The sequence below is a fragment of the Melospiza melodia genome, chromosome 2 (assembly GCF_035770615.1).
Source record: "Melospiza melodia melodia isolate bMelMel2 chromosome 2, bMelMel2.pri, whole genome shotgun sequence".
In the NCBI taxonomy this organism is placed as follows: domain Eukaryota; kingdom Metazoa; phylum Chordata; class Aves; order Passeriformes; family Passerellidae; genus Melospiza; species Melospiza melodia.
Genome location: NC_086195.1, coordinates 61939701 through 61953242, shown reverse-complemented (window position 1 = coordinate 61953242; position 13542 = coordinate 61939701). Strand labels below are relative to the sequence as shown.

General features: G+C 37.4%; 1 protein-coding gene across 9 annotated transcripts in view; it reads right to left on the bottom strand.

Annotated features, from left to right (window-relative positions):
- The window catches only part of STXBP5L (syntaxin binding protein 5L), a 180376-nt gene that overhangs the window by 23031 nt on the left and 143803 nt on the right, over nt 1-13542 (bottom strand). For 4 of the 9 annotated variants that reach the window (XM_063148406.1, XM_063148408.1, XM_063148409.1 and 1 more), the window contains one exon: nt 6246-6296. The exons of the other annotated variants lie outside the window; for them this stretch is intronic. In XM_063148406.1, coding sequence (XP_063004476.1) covers nt 6246-6296 — 51 coding nt within the window. The remainder of the gene's footprint in view (nt 1-6245; nt 6297-13542) is intronic. 9 annotated transcript variants of the gene reach the window in all.

Here is a 13542-nt window from a genome sequence, read left to right as displayed (position 1 = left end):
CTATGGTAACAAAATCCTATCATACACTTGGTTCTAAATCCACTAGGCTTTTTGAAAGCAGGATGAACAGATATATTTTTCAGAGAATCAAATTACTGTGAAGTGGCTGAAAACATTAAGTGCATTGTCAGATCACTAACAGAATCTCTCAAAAACTACTAATTTTTGCCTGAAATTATGAAAAAAATGAAATGAAAATAAAAAATAAACACTCTCCAAATGAAAAACATTGAGAATACATTATCGTATGTCATAACATCACCTCTACGTTATCATATCTGAAACATCAAAACTTTGCAGCGCAAACCTAAAAACAAATCTACCTTTCCTCCCACAGAATAGTGGAAAATTTTTGGACTACTTTGATCTAACTCTGCTCCTCAGATTCATCTGCTGAATTTCTAGTGATCACACCACACTGCTGGACTGTCTCAAAAAGTACACAGCACTCTGTGTGCCTCCACAGAATAATCCAACATAAATGGTTGCTATGCTTTGTGCAATAAACAGGAAAACATATGACAGAAAACCTGACTTAATTCTGAAACATAAGCACGAAACATGATAAATCTTGGGCTGCACAGAAGACAACACTGGAACATGCAATCAGAGTGGATAGACCACAAGACCACCTGGATATCAACAACTTGTCCTGAGCACCCCTTAGTGTAGCATTGCACCTGCATTTTCACCATGGAAAAAACTGGTATTCGTTCTCTGGTTTTAAAAGTGAAAAATGTTACAACCTGAGAGGTGAACAGAGACCCTAGAACAGAAGAATACCCTGTATATGTTTGCAGTGCTTGAAAGGAGTGGAAAATGACTTACCTTTGAAGGCCCCAGTAAGGAACTCTTCTTTATTTGAACCAAAGAACTTGGGAACAGTGAGTACCTGTGCCACTGGAGCCTAGCCAGTTGCATGTCATTTTGTTATTACCAACTCCTAAATGATCTTCACTGCTTGTTTTGTTTTTCCAGCTACCAAATTGCACTGCCTTTCCTTTGTGATGAAAGGTAACTGTATTACTTATAATCATTTTAATTAGGGTATTTTTGTACAGTTTAAGGCACTTACCTTTCCTTTTAACTACTTGCTTGTAAAATTCCCAAGTAGATCAGCTTGTTGTATTTTTTTTTCTCATCTGGAAACATTAGAAGTTAGAACACAGCCCCTTTCTGCTGTGAAATATAACCACAGAGTATATGTGTATTCTGCTATAGTAACTGAATTATCTTGTTGCTTTTTCAAAATTCTGGTCATTTGGACTGGTAGAGTGCTAATATATCCATTAGATATATAGGTTCTCTTTAAAAAATGTTTGACTATAAACATTCTCCTACTTAAATAAGGAAAAAACTGGTGCTGTCATACACCTGACCTGCAGAAGATTAAGAGACTTTTGTCTAGTAAGGTCCTCAATACAGAATATCAAAATTCAAGCCTCAAGATGTGAAATAGCCAAAAGACTAAAGTTTTAAAACCATTTCTGTAAAAGTGAAAGACTTTAGTCCCCTTCATGATGTTTTGCACCTTCATAGTGATCAGACTTGAAGCAGAAAAGGCAAAGCTCATCCTCCATAGACTCAACAAGAGCATAAGCAGCTGTTTGAGGGCTGAAATCCTTCCCCTGTATTTGGCATTTTCCAGACTGCAGATCAAGTGCTGTGAGACTTCACTGGACACTGTCCTGACCTACCTGGTGTAGCCTGACCTGCTGTGAGCAGGATGAGGACCTAGACAACCTAGACCTGTGGGGTCTAGAGATCCCCTCCAAACTAGATTGTGCTGTGATTCTACCTAGAAGCAGAGTTGAGATGATTCCTCAATTCAGGTGGTACTTTCAGACTGAGGAAGGAACAGAAAGTTCCTCTACCCTTCTGGAAGGAGACATACACTGGACAGTCCCTAAAATCCTTATCATGCAAAAATACAAATAATTTCCAATGTATACTGCCAAGCATTTAAAGAAAATCATTGGTACAGCTGGATGTCTGGGCTGCCTTTTCTACAATGTCATACCAAGGAGGAAAGCAACTCATAAAGTTTCAAAATTTCTGAAGTGTTCTTTAGCCTTGTAAACAGAACTATAGATCCAGATGAAACAATACAGAATGTTCCATCTAAAATCTACCAGTTTGTCCAATGCAGTAGTAAGCAAAAACAGATTAAAAGCTTCAAAATTGTGTGAGTGCCTAGTGTCTGCTGTAAATACTTTGAAAAATTAAAGCAAGAACTGCTATAACCCCACTGCTCATTCTTAAAATGGAAATGAGGTTTCATTTATTCAGGTACTGTTTTATAAGCTTGGGAGCATCCAGGAAGTGCTACTTCCCTGTCAATGAAATGCAAAGGCATCAAATGCTGGATATTTTCATATTATAACTCTATTACCATATCCATAAATCAAACAGGTTCCACAAACCTCATCCAAAATGGACAAAATGAAGTACAAACCCATAAACTCAGGTCCTTAATTGGATCCTTACAATTATGTTTTATGAACCCAACTTTCAGAATTAAAGTTTTTGTGCTGTGATCTTACTGCTTGTAAGTATCTGCAGAAAGCATAGGAAAACATATTACAATTTTGAAGATCACAGCTTAGCAAGAAGAAAAAAAAGACTTCTATTTATATTTGCATTTCCTTTTGTTCTTTCACTAATAAAGTCTAGGTGATGGCATAATTCTTTACAGTCAAACCATCTGTTCATAGTAATTCTAGAAAAGTCAGCAGTTACTGACTCTCCCCCATCTTTAGCTACAGCTTCTGTCTGGCTCCCTGTGATCAGCTGGAACCTTTAAAAGCTTTTAGTGAAATGAGCAGAAATATTTTCTAAAAGGAAAATACAAGGTGATGCTTGAAGTGGCTGGGGAAGCAACATTAGAAAGCTCTCGTACCAAAGCAGTTCTACGTGTCTGGATATATCTCAGACTCTCCACTTGATTCAATAAAGTTAGGATTATCCCCATAATTCATCTCTGTGAACACTACAAGGAAATGAAGATGATCTGTTCAGAAGACTTTGGGAAACATTATTAGGTTTAAAAATAAAAACCCTATCATTCAGAGCTGCCTCTGAAGGGCAATAGAGAAGCTGTACAGTCCATGCAGCAGCATTGTCACATCTCCCTTCTGGTTAACTCAAATAAACATTGGGTTGCTGTGACCTGCAGTAGCTAAAACAATCAAGAAGCTTCAATGTATCGCTTCATGTGCCACACCACTGATTTCCATGTGGAGATACAACATCCACAGGTGACAAGTGCTTCAGCAAGGAGAGATAATAATCACCACATCAAAATAAAAAGAAGCTGAGATCAACTTTATCAGTCATATAAAGGTCAAAGTGGAGTCCCAGAGCACCTTTAGGTCATGAAAATCCTATTGAAGTTTAACAAGTACACCCTGAGTCATCAGATCACACATTATTCCCCTAAATGATAGCAAACTACTCCCCAGACAATTTCCAGTACAGGCAACACCTCCACCTGAAATAGATTTAACTTCTACTTAACCTCAACTATTTACAATTCAAAGCAAAGTGAAAGCAAGGACATTCCACGAGGCAGATCACAAGAAGGGAGAGAACTGTAAGCTGCCAAATGCTAATGTATGTCCCAATTAGCTGCAGCCGCTGCTGAGAGTGGGCGATGCATCAGCACTCTCTAAAGAGCCACGAGCCAGAGCCAAGGGGATGCATAGAAAATATTTTATCATCTCAAAGTGGTGACCTGAATATCTTTACAAGAAGTGTGGGCCAAAAACTATTGTTAGCCCTTGAATATTCAGACTATGGGGACAGTCTCAGGCAAGAGCCAAACAGTGGATAAATAATATCTGACAGTGTGGCCAGGACATTTTGGAGCAGAAGTAACGGAAATGCGGTCATCACCTTTTCCAGGAACTCTCATTTAAATGTAGCTCCTTATACTGAGAAAGAGAGACTCTTCCCAGCCTGTTGTAAACTGAGCAATCTATAATTCAGCACAGTTTTAATGGCTAGAATAATTAACAGGAATATTTTGCCCTTCTAAGACAGTCATGAATGAGAGCTGAAAGTTTGGGGTTTTTTCAGTCCATTTTCTTTTCCTTTTCTAAACCTCTCTCTGCTGTTGATTATCTGCCAGTTTACACATTGAATGCTTCTTCCATGTGCCTCCTCCTTAGCTTCTGGGTAATCTGAGCACAGGATACCTGACTGCTGCAGTCCTAACAACAAACAGGATGCTTTAGTAACAATTTGATCACTCCTTTCAGTGCTTATGAACATTTTGGAACCAATGGCATTCCACTGTTTTCTGCAAGACATTGAACTGGACCTTCTTAGGCTTATTCTAGTTTATACTTAGCTTGTTCTATACTATTAAAAAAAGAATGAATACAAGCAAATAAAGGAATGGTAGAAACATGACTACTCTGAAATCAGAACTACAGGCAACATTATGCATTCCATTAATCTTCAAAGTTCCTTACATATGTCATACATTTAAAATGGATCATTATGCTTCCAACCCTTTCAGGTTGAATTTGTTTAACTTCTGGAGCTTTTTACCCTGCTCCCCTGTCCGTGGGGTTTCCTGGGGAGTTTTTCTTTGGTGCTTGCTTGGGGTAGTTAAAATATAAACCTGCCTGCAATTTTTTGATATATTTGAGGAAAGGCTTACAATGTCCCGCCCCCAACATGATTACAAGAATATGATAAGGTAGCTTTTTCTCTGATATGCAGTATTTTATATTACACAATAAAGCTCTCACCAATTCTAATTACAATGGTATGCTTTCTTTTTCAAAATCCTCTAATACAGTCTTCTGTCCATTAAGTTTATCTTTTGCTTGTCTTATGCTTCAGGGTTTAAAGTTATTTAATGCTATGTGTCCTTCAGGACAATGTACCTTTAATAATACTAACAAAAAGAAGTTGATCTGTAGAATATGGCTTAGTGTTAAGTCCTATCCTATGGCTATTTTGATACTCTAAGTATTCACCTTCCCTCCTAATAGCTACCCATTATTTTAGTGATAAATATTAATTTTACAGGTTTATAGGTACCTACTTCTTTCACCTTTTTTATAGTATTAGAAACATTACAATTTTCCATTCCAAATTTTATTTGGGTGTATTCCTCCATTCCTATTTTCTCAAACTTATTTCAACTGAATCACTTCGTACTCTGAAGCCTGCACAGTTTGGATTGAACTTGCCCAGCAATTTTTCAATGTTTACTTACTTAATCTTTACCAGGACCAACTGACAGTTTTCCAAGTTTCTCAGTCATTTATAAGGTGAAAGACATATTTATATTCCTGACTTTTGCCTTGTGGAACAAATGCTGCCTTGGTTAACAGGTGCACATGATTCCCAGTGACAGAAATGGAATACAGCTGTCTTATCCAAGGACATGATCCAACTTTAATTTTTATCTCTTAAAGGATGCTAAGTAATGAGGCATGGCTACTTGGCTTTTTCAGTCATCTTATAAGGGAAACTTCCCTAGAGAGCAAAACTAGAAAGAACTCCTTGACACTGAGAATATTTAAAGACCACTTATAAGAATTTTTTGTGTGAACCGTACATTCCAATCCAAATACCAGGAGCAGTACCCTTTATGTGGATATGGTGTTGCATGATCTGCTCCCAACAGTTTTAGCTAATTCAAGATATAGAAAATTTCATTTTAGCTTTTTTGAGGTGAAATTTTTACTCTCATTATGCTCTTCCACTGAAATATTAAAGGAGAATTGAGAAAAAGATTAGAGCAAACTATGTATTTAACAGCTGGCTGAGGTAAGTCTCAAGGAGAGGACTGAGACAAATGACTGATTTCCAACCTGATTTCTCAGACATTCAAAGACACCATAACATACAGATGTTCAATTGTCTTATCACTGTGGTGGCACAACTCATACACCAAATAAAGAAAATAGACCAGCGCATGCATTGGGTATTATAGGCAGAGTTCACCAACAACCAGCTTGGAAAAACTTCTGGAGTTTTTTCAGAATAAAGTATTACACACACAGTGTGTAATGATTGGCAATATACGTCTACATGAAATAAATGAATATTAAACAAGCAAAATGCTGAGAGCTGCCAACAGAACTGTATGGGTTAATAGGTGGTTTTTAGAAAGCCTTTTCAGACAAAGCCTCTGAGGTTATTGTGTTATCTCATGAATCAGTTGGTAAAATGTTTTGCCAATGAATGTAAGGAAGTTTAAAGCTGTTGGCTTTCGCCTACCGTACCAAGATCAGTCTTAAGATCTGTTGGCAGACTTAACTTTCTTGATCCTTTAACTGAAACAACAGAAAAAGGAGAAAGGCAGTTGTTAATAAGTAAGAAAGAAAAAGGAGCGAGGGAAGACAACATGCCATCTTCTTGTTAAAACCATGTGGCAAATTTGTAGCACTTTTCTTTTAATCAGCATATAAAGGCAGAATAATGGTTTAAATATTTTCATTTACACCATTCAGCAAAATAAATGCAATTGAACAAAGAAGCACTGGGAAAAAAAAATTACTCCAGCTGTCAAGGAGTGAATGATGTTTTACACAGCTTTGGCTGTGGGCTGCAATATCTTACCTTGTGGTGACAGGAATGATAAAAAAAGAAACCACAAATGAGATTAAGGCAAATATTGCAAATGCTGGCTATGCAGCATATCACAAATATTTAAACACCTGCAAACCAATTTAATAAGAGGGTGCAATGAAATTATGAGATCTGATGAAATCATACCTCAAGATAGCATTTGAAAAAGAGAGGGCATATTGTAGAGGTTATGGGCACAGAACATACTGTTGTAATAATATGGAAAGGAAGACAGATTGCACAGAAACGAAATACAGCAGCTTCAGGACATAATGTGGTGTTATCTAGTCATCAAAATTTGCACTCAATTTAGTGAAGGTTTAATTATTTGTTGTGTTCCAATTATGCAAGAAACTGGTAATTTTGCTTCTGTTCAAAAATGTTTTCATTTCCTCACACACGAGCACATTTTCAAACAATGAACACCAGAGAACTGAAATAAAGCATGTCTTGTAGCAGTCAAAATGGCATTAAATTTATCAGAAGAATGCCTTAAGACATCTTTTATTAATTATTCAGAAGATTTGATTTCCAATTTGGTTATTTCATTTTGTATTCATTATTGTTTTCACATGGTTTTATGGCTTTTACCCCTTACCCATGCTGTCTGTTACTAGAAGGGAACAATCAAATATTTGTCAACTAATTGTTATATTACTATTATTTTACTTCTAAAGAAAGTCCCACATGATAAGTACCACAGTGACAGGAACATATTAATATAAGAAATAAATTCTTTGCTATTTGGATTTAGTAAGCTTTTAGGTCAGAAGGATGCCCAGAACAGACACTCACTCTTTTAAGTCACAAAATCCCTGAAATTAAAAAAAAATTCTGTTGTATTATTTTGCAAAGCCTGCAATGTGGCAGAATTAAATATCAGCCAGCACCTATGTTAGATGGTTTTCTTTTTCTCTTCAGGGATGAGTAGGGGAACCCAGAAGGCTCTTGAGCAATATTTTGTTATCAGTAGAACCAGCTCAGCCCTCCCAGTAACCCATCTGTAGCCATAACTTTAAATCAGGACATGGTGAAGAGGTCTCTCCACATCAGCCCGACATCAAAAATACACACCCCTAACACCACTACATAAAAATTCTCTAATTTGGATACCAACTATTAGGCACGAATGTCCATTTAAGGCACTCACACAAAGGGTAATTTGATTTTCAGAACAGCCTTTAAAACCCATTCCATTTATCTGAGCAGCTGTCAAATACTCTTTCAGACTGTGAATGGGTGGCTACAGCTCCAGAAAAATTAGTGCTCTGCTATAAAGAAGCATCACTTGTGATATAATCTCCTTTTAGGGTAAGGACAACATCTGGCTTAACCAGCCCTCTGAAAAAGGATAAGCAATTCATAAGAAAAACTGTAGGACTCTTCACTAAAAGATTAGGACTTAGAGTAGCTAAATTAGTGCTGTCATCATTTGAGCTTTGAAAATTGGTAGTCTAACCTCTTCTATTTCTAGGTTACAGGTGTTTGCGTACAGCAGGAATTATGTGTCTTGTTCCACAGCTGTGTCCCAAATGGTTATACATGCCTGAAACCAATAGCTCCCAGCTGTTTGTGTGCAGGCTGATACAGCACATGCAAAGTTTGGACTTTCTGATTCCTCTGAAGGAGTCTGCACAGGCTTGGTTTGGGAGCTGCCACGTGACACTTGCACACCCTTCACGTGGCTATCACACAGCTGGACATTGATGCACTAGGACACAGCACAGATCACTCATGATAGACCCCATATCTGAGGGTAAAAACAACAGAAGAAGCTGGTTGTTTCCATGCTTTACTGTGATTAAAGCTGTTGATATTAATTTTTTTAAGCTAACTTTTAACTATTAATAAAATCCATATTCTGATCAGTTTATGTAACCCATTTTTAGTACCTAAATCATGCATGTTTTACTATCTTTACATTTATTATAAAGAAGGATCATGCACATGAGCCTATCTTGCTGACAGAGAGCTTTTGAAATCCAGTTTTATTTGAGAATGGAGTATAAATGCTAGAGAGGCCAGCAGAGTTGTCTGCTATCATCATTTGTTTACGTTTGTGCTGGAGGCAGCCAGCAGAAATTGTGATGCTACAGCATAAGGCAAGACAGCCCCTACCCAAAAGAGCTTCAAGTGTTAAGAGTCAAATTATTCAACTGTGGGATGAGGAAGAGTTCCTAGGTACAGTCTAGCAGCCAGCTAAGCTGAGCATGCAGGTCTCCTGACCTGACAACATCCTGCTCTGCAGCCATATGGTTCCTCTCAGTCTTTCAAGGAAAACACCAAGGCACAACCAACAAACAAATGTATGCTCACAGTTCTGGCACTCAATGCTGAGTTTCCCTCAGCTATTACAGCAGCACTGTGGTCACAGATTTTCATATTATTCAAAATGAAGGTGACTTCATGCAGGATTTTTTCTACTAAAGAGCTTCTACCTGGCTAACACTCAGAAATATCAGACCCAGTTACTGCTAAAGCCCCCTTGAACCCTGAGCCACGCACCAGGGGCTGCACAAGGGCCCAAACCCAGTTCCCCAGCTCACACTGCTCCCCGTTCCTTGCCATTCCCTACACACAAGTCCCTTCTCAAAAACTTAAGCATGAATTCACCTGTTCAGAAACTCCCTTGCTTATGGGAAATAGTGATGAAATGCACCTTGTATCCACACTGCTGAAGCTAATCTCTAATTACTGTCCTCTGACTAGTTAACATTCTTCTTAATTGAACATGGATAAGCAGAAATGGTTTTGCAGTGTTATCAGTAACTAAGTTTCAACATAAATTACATTCCATGCTTTACAGACACATTAAATGTTTTGAAACGTTTACTTTCTAGCTTGTTTTCCAGGAGAATACAATTTTCAAATGGAGTCAAATCTCTTCGGTTACTCTGAAGTCACCCACATATTAAGAAAGAGAATGATTGTTAAGAAACTTAATAATATTCTTCTTGAAAGAAAGCTATTAAAAAAAAAAAAACTTCACATAGGAAGGTGGGAGACTGGCATGGCAAAGGCCTAATCCCGGCAGATTTAATAGGTGAAATGAATAAGGATAGCAATGCTTGGAAATCATAGTATGTATAAAAATGTGTGGTCTTGCCATTAGGGACCTGTCTCAGAGCTCATGGGAATTAGTTGTGGGAATCTTTACACAGCCTTCTCTAAGCTTCAAAATCTTAAAAGCATTTTGGATGCAAGCCCCCAATATGAAGGTATTTCTTAAGAAAAAAACACAAATCCTTTTTCATTTTAGAACAAACATTTGAGAAGTAACTCTTCTATACAGAGACTGAAGAAATTCTTTCCTTCTGGTCTTTGAAAGAAGTCTAAAGTGTCCAATTGCATCTCACACAACAAATGACCTATCCAAAGTTGCATTTTCCTGTGCTCACAGTGTATTCCCATTAATACACTTCAATATGAAGCTCCATATCAATGTTTAAAACAGTAATGGACATACATAATTATATATTATACATTATATTCCTAAGAGCCTCTGAATAAGTTTACCTAATGAGATAAAAAAGACAAAATTTACTGGAATGGGTACTGTTCTGTAATACATTACACAGTAATTAACTCAAGCATTTGATACAGCACCACTTACATGATGAGGCACACTGAGCTCTCATGTGCCACTGCAGAATGAAAGTAATACAGAGCCCTTCTGACCCCCAAAACACAAACAAAAATGAAAATGCAGTTTGAAAGAACAAGGCATGCAGGAATAAGAATAGGATGTTCTGAGGCTTTTGATTTTAAGCCACCAGATACCATGATATGGCATGCCTTGCTGCATTTTTACACTCATGAAACATGCCTTAGATAGGTAAGAGTTTGGGGGGTTTTAAAGTTCTTTTGTTCCACAATTTTTACCAGTGTTATTCCATACATATTACTACATCCAGAATACATTTACAGTGGAAATTTCCACCTCTCAGATATTCAAAAATAAGCAGAGTCTTTCAAATGGTTTTACTAACTTCTTCTTTTCCTTTATAGTGTTGTAAATGCATCACTATAGCATTTAAATACTAGCTTAATAAACAAGTGATTAAGGAAGATTATTCCTCTGCCTACCACTCTTAAAAAGCAAGGTTTCTATTTCTTCCCTTGCTGCTAACCTCTGTGTGGCACTGTGCATTTCAGAAAACTTTTAATCAAATGGTTTAATTTTATGTTCTATTCTGAACAGTGTTCAGAACGGGAATCTGATTTTTCAATTATATCATCTGCAAAGTCATGTTTTAGTAAGTAGCACAGGAGGAACATCTGAGAAGACAGTCTTGTGAACCAAGTTAAATATTACTTAATGAAGAAGTAGGATTTGTACTGAATTATGTACTAGCCCTGCATGTGAAATAAGGAGTACTCCTCAGCCCTGAATCTTTTGCTCAGTGCTCCATCACTCATATCAATGACAGAACACACAAATGCCTAATTCTGCTTTGAGGCAGGGAGAAGAAAAACAACACAGCCAAATTACTGAGTTGACCTAGGCTGTCTGCAGAAATTTAGTCATAGGTTAAAACATTGCCAAGCACTAGATTGTTACAGGCATAATCATTTTTTCATGGAAACATACAGCTCAGGCAGTCTAAGCAATGTTCAACATCAGACCAAGAGATGAGGAGGCAGGAGATTTTTCAAGTTCCCCAAGAAGCCTTTACCAACACTGTTCTTATGACCTGACTGGAATGGAAATCTGACTAAGCTCCTAATGGCTCACTCGGATCTAGAACTACTCAATGTCTACAGTGGCAGTCAGTGTGCCCTGGGGATTCTTCCTAGGCATTGCCTTGGGAATCTCAAAGTACACAAGTGAGCACAGCAATGCTGTTCCTCAAATCATTGCCCTTCTGATGGAGCTAAGGATGAAGATGCTCACCACTGTGCCATCCATCACGTGTGCAGTGTTTGCCACCTAGACTCATGCCCTCCAGCAGTTTGCACTTTGTGTATGTATTGAGCACACTCAGGGCCAGCACCTGGGATGGCCTTCCCTGCTGGGTGAAGAACTGATGTTGATGTGCTCTGCAACCAGAATGAAGAGCTACAAAACAAACTCTGTTCTGTCTGTCTTTGCAACCTCATGTGGTCATACCCAGCAGGCCCTCCTCCACTGGGCAGCAACTTGAACCACTCCACAGAGCAGTTCAAGTGTTCTTTCTGGTTTTGCTAAATTTCTGAAGAGCAAGTCTTGGTCTGTTTTCAGCAGAGGAATGAGGTCAGTGGTTTTACAAACACAAAGATCACGGGGCTCTTTCGGAACACAGCACACTTCCACTGCAGAGCTCATGTGCCATGGACTTTAAACAGATAAAGGCAAGGCTGGAAGTGGAAGGATCCTGCCTGACACATCCATAAGTATGGAGCTGTGCTCTATGAGCAAGAAACATTAGTCAGTGAGAAGGCTGGTGTGGGTGTGAGGCTCTGCTGCTTAAGCACAGGATTAGTTCCTCCCCCAAGTTTTTGAGGTCACTTATTCCAAGTGACTAGGCTGGATTCTGCCCTGCTTTACAGCAAGTATGCAGAAGCAATATTAATTAAATTTTGCAATAATTAAATAGAAATAATTAGTATCAGTCACAGTAAAAGAAACTTGTTTTAAAAAGTAGTTCTAATAATAGTTACTTCCTACAAAACTGCAGCTGATTTCACATTTTAAAAATATAAATATAGCTTGGAAAACAACATGAAAGTGCTAAAATAGGAAACACCCATAAATATGCCATGTTTTCCCTGCTGTATATCTCCAAAACAGAAAAAAGCAGAATAAATTTTGGAGCAAATTATCTCAGATTTATCTAAGAAAGCTATTTTTGAGCACTAGCAGAATGAAAAATTGAAGTTAACTGCAGAAAAAGTAAAGTGTTATAGGAGACACTCATCATTATAAAACTAAGAATATGCACATATGGTTACCAAGTCAGTCATCTCTTAGATTTCAGTGAAAAGAAAAGGTTTTAGCTCATTTCTGAAGAGAAAAGTGAAAAGTTGAATCCCAGTGAGCCTCACAATAAATAATCTAATTATAACTGAGCTATCAAAAGTTTTATTTTAAAGCCTATATCATGAGTTTCTGAGGCCCTGCTCAAGAGTTTGAGCTCCTAGTTTTATACCAATATTATTGTAGCCCATTTCACTTGAATATCTCCATATCTAGAGATTTTGGGTTGCAAACAGTACAAGGAAATACATATTTCAAAGCAGCTGTTTTGTTTCAGCTCTTACTATGTCAGGGAAACATTTTTATTAGTTTCAGCTTTTTATAATTACTAATTAGTGGCTTTCATTCAAGATTAATGTATCCTGTTATTATGACATAAAATATGTGAAACAATAACAGAGAATTTGAATAGCATACTATTCATACTATGGGTATTTGTTACCATAACTAAGAGGGGAAAAAATCTATCAATACTTACCAAACTACAAGGAAAAGAATTGTGATATGCATACCACAAGCAAAACGAATGTATCACAGCTACACCTCCTTATTTTCCATAACATTTAAAAGCCAGCTACTAGAAAACAGCTCTTAGCAACCATCTTAAGACAGTGAACTTGCATTAAAGAGATCAATGTAGACTAGGCACTTGCTGAAAAGGTCTCTAGGAATGGACAAATTCCACCTTCTGAAGGACTATGGGTAAAATGGGAAACATTTATACATTTTTGTGTGGCCAAGATTTCCCTGCTCTGGCCCATAAGCAAATATTTTTATCTGAGGTTTTGCTTTCATTACAAATTATGTAAATCAGGCACTGGGGTTCTAATGGCTAAAATTTACCATCTCCATATTGCTGATTTCAAATAATTTCTTCATGTACACGTACGCATAATATATACATACAGAATTACAAGGACTCCCTACTGTAAAAAAAACTTTAAAAGCCTTTTAAGAAAACAGAGAAACAAGCTTCTTATAGGAGGTTATAGGAA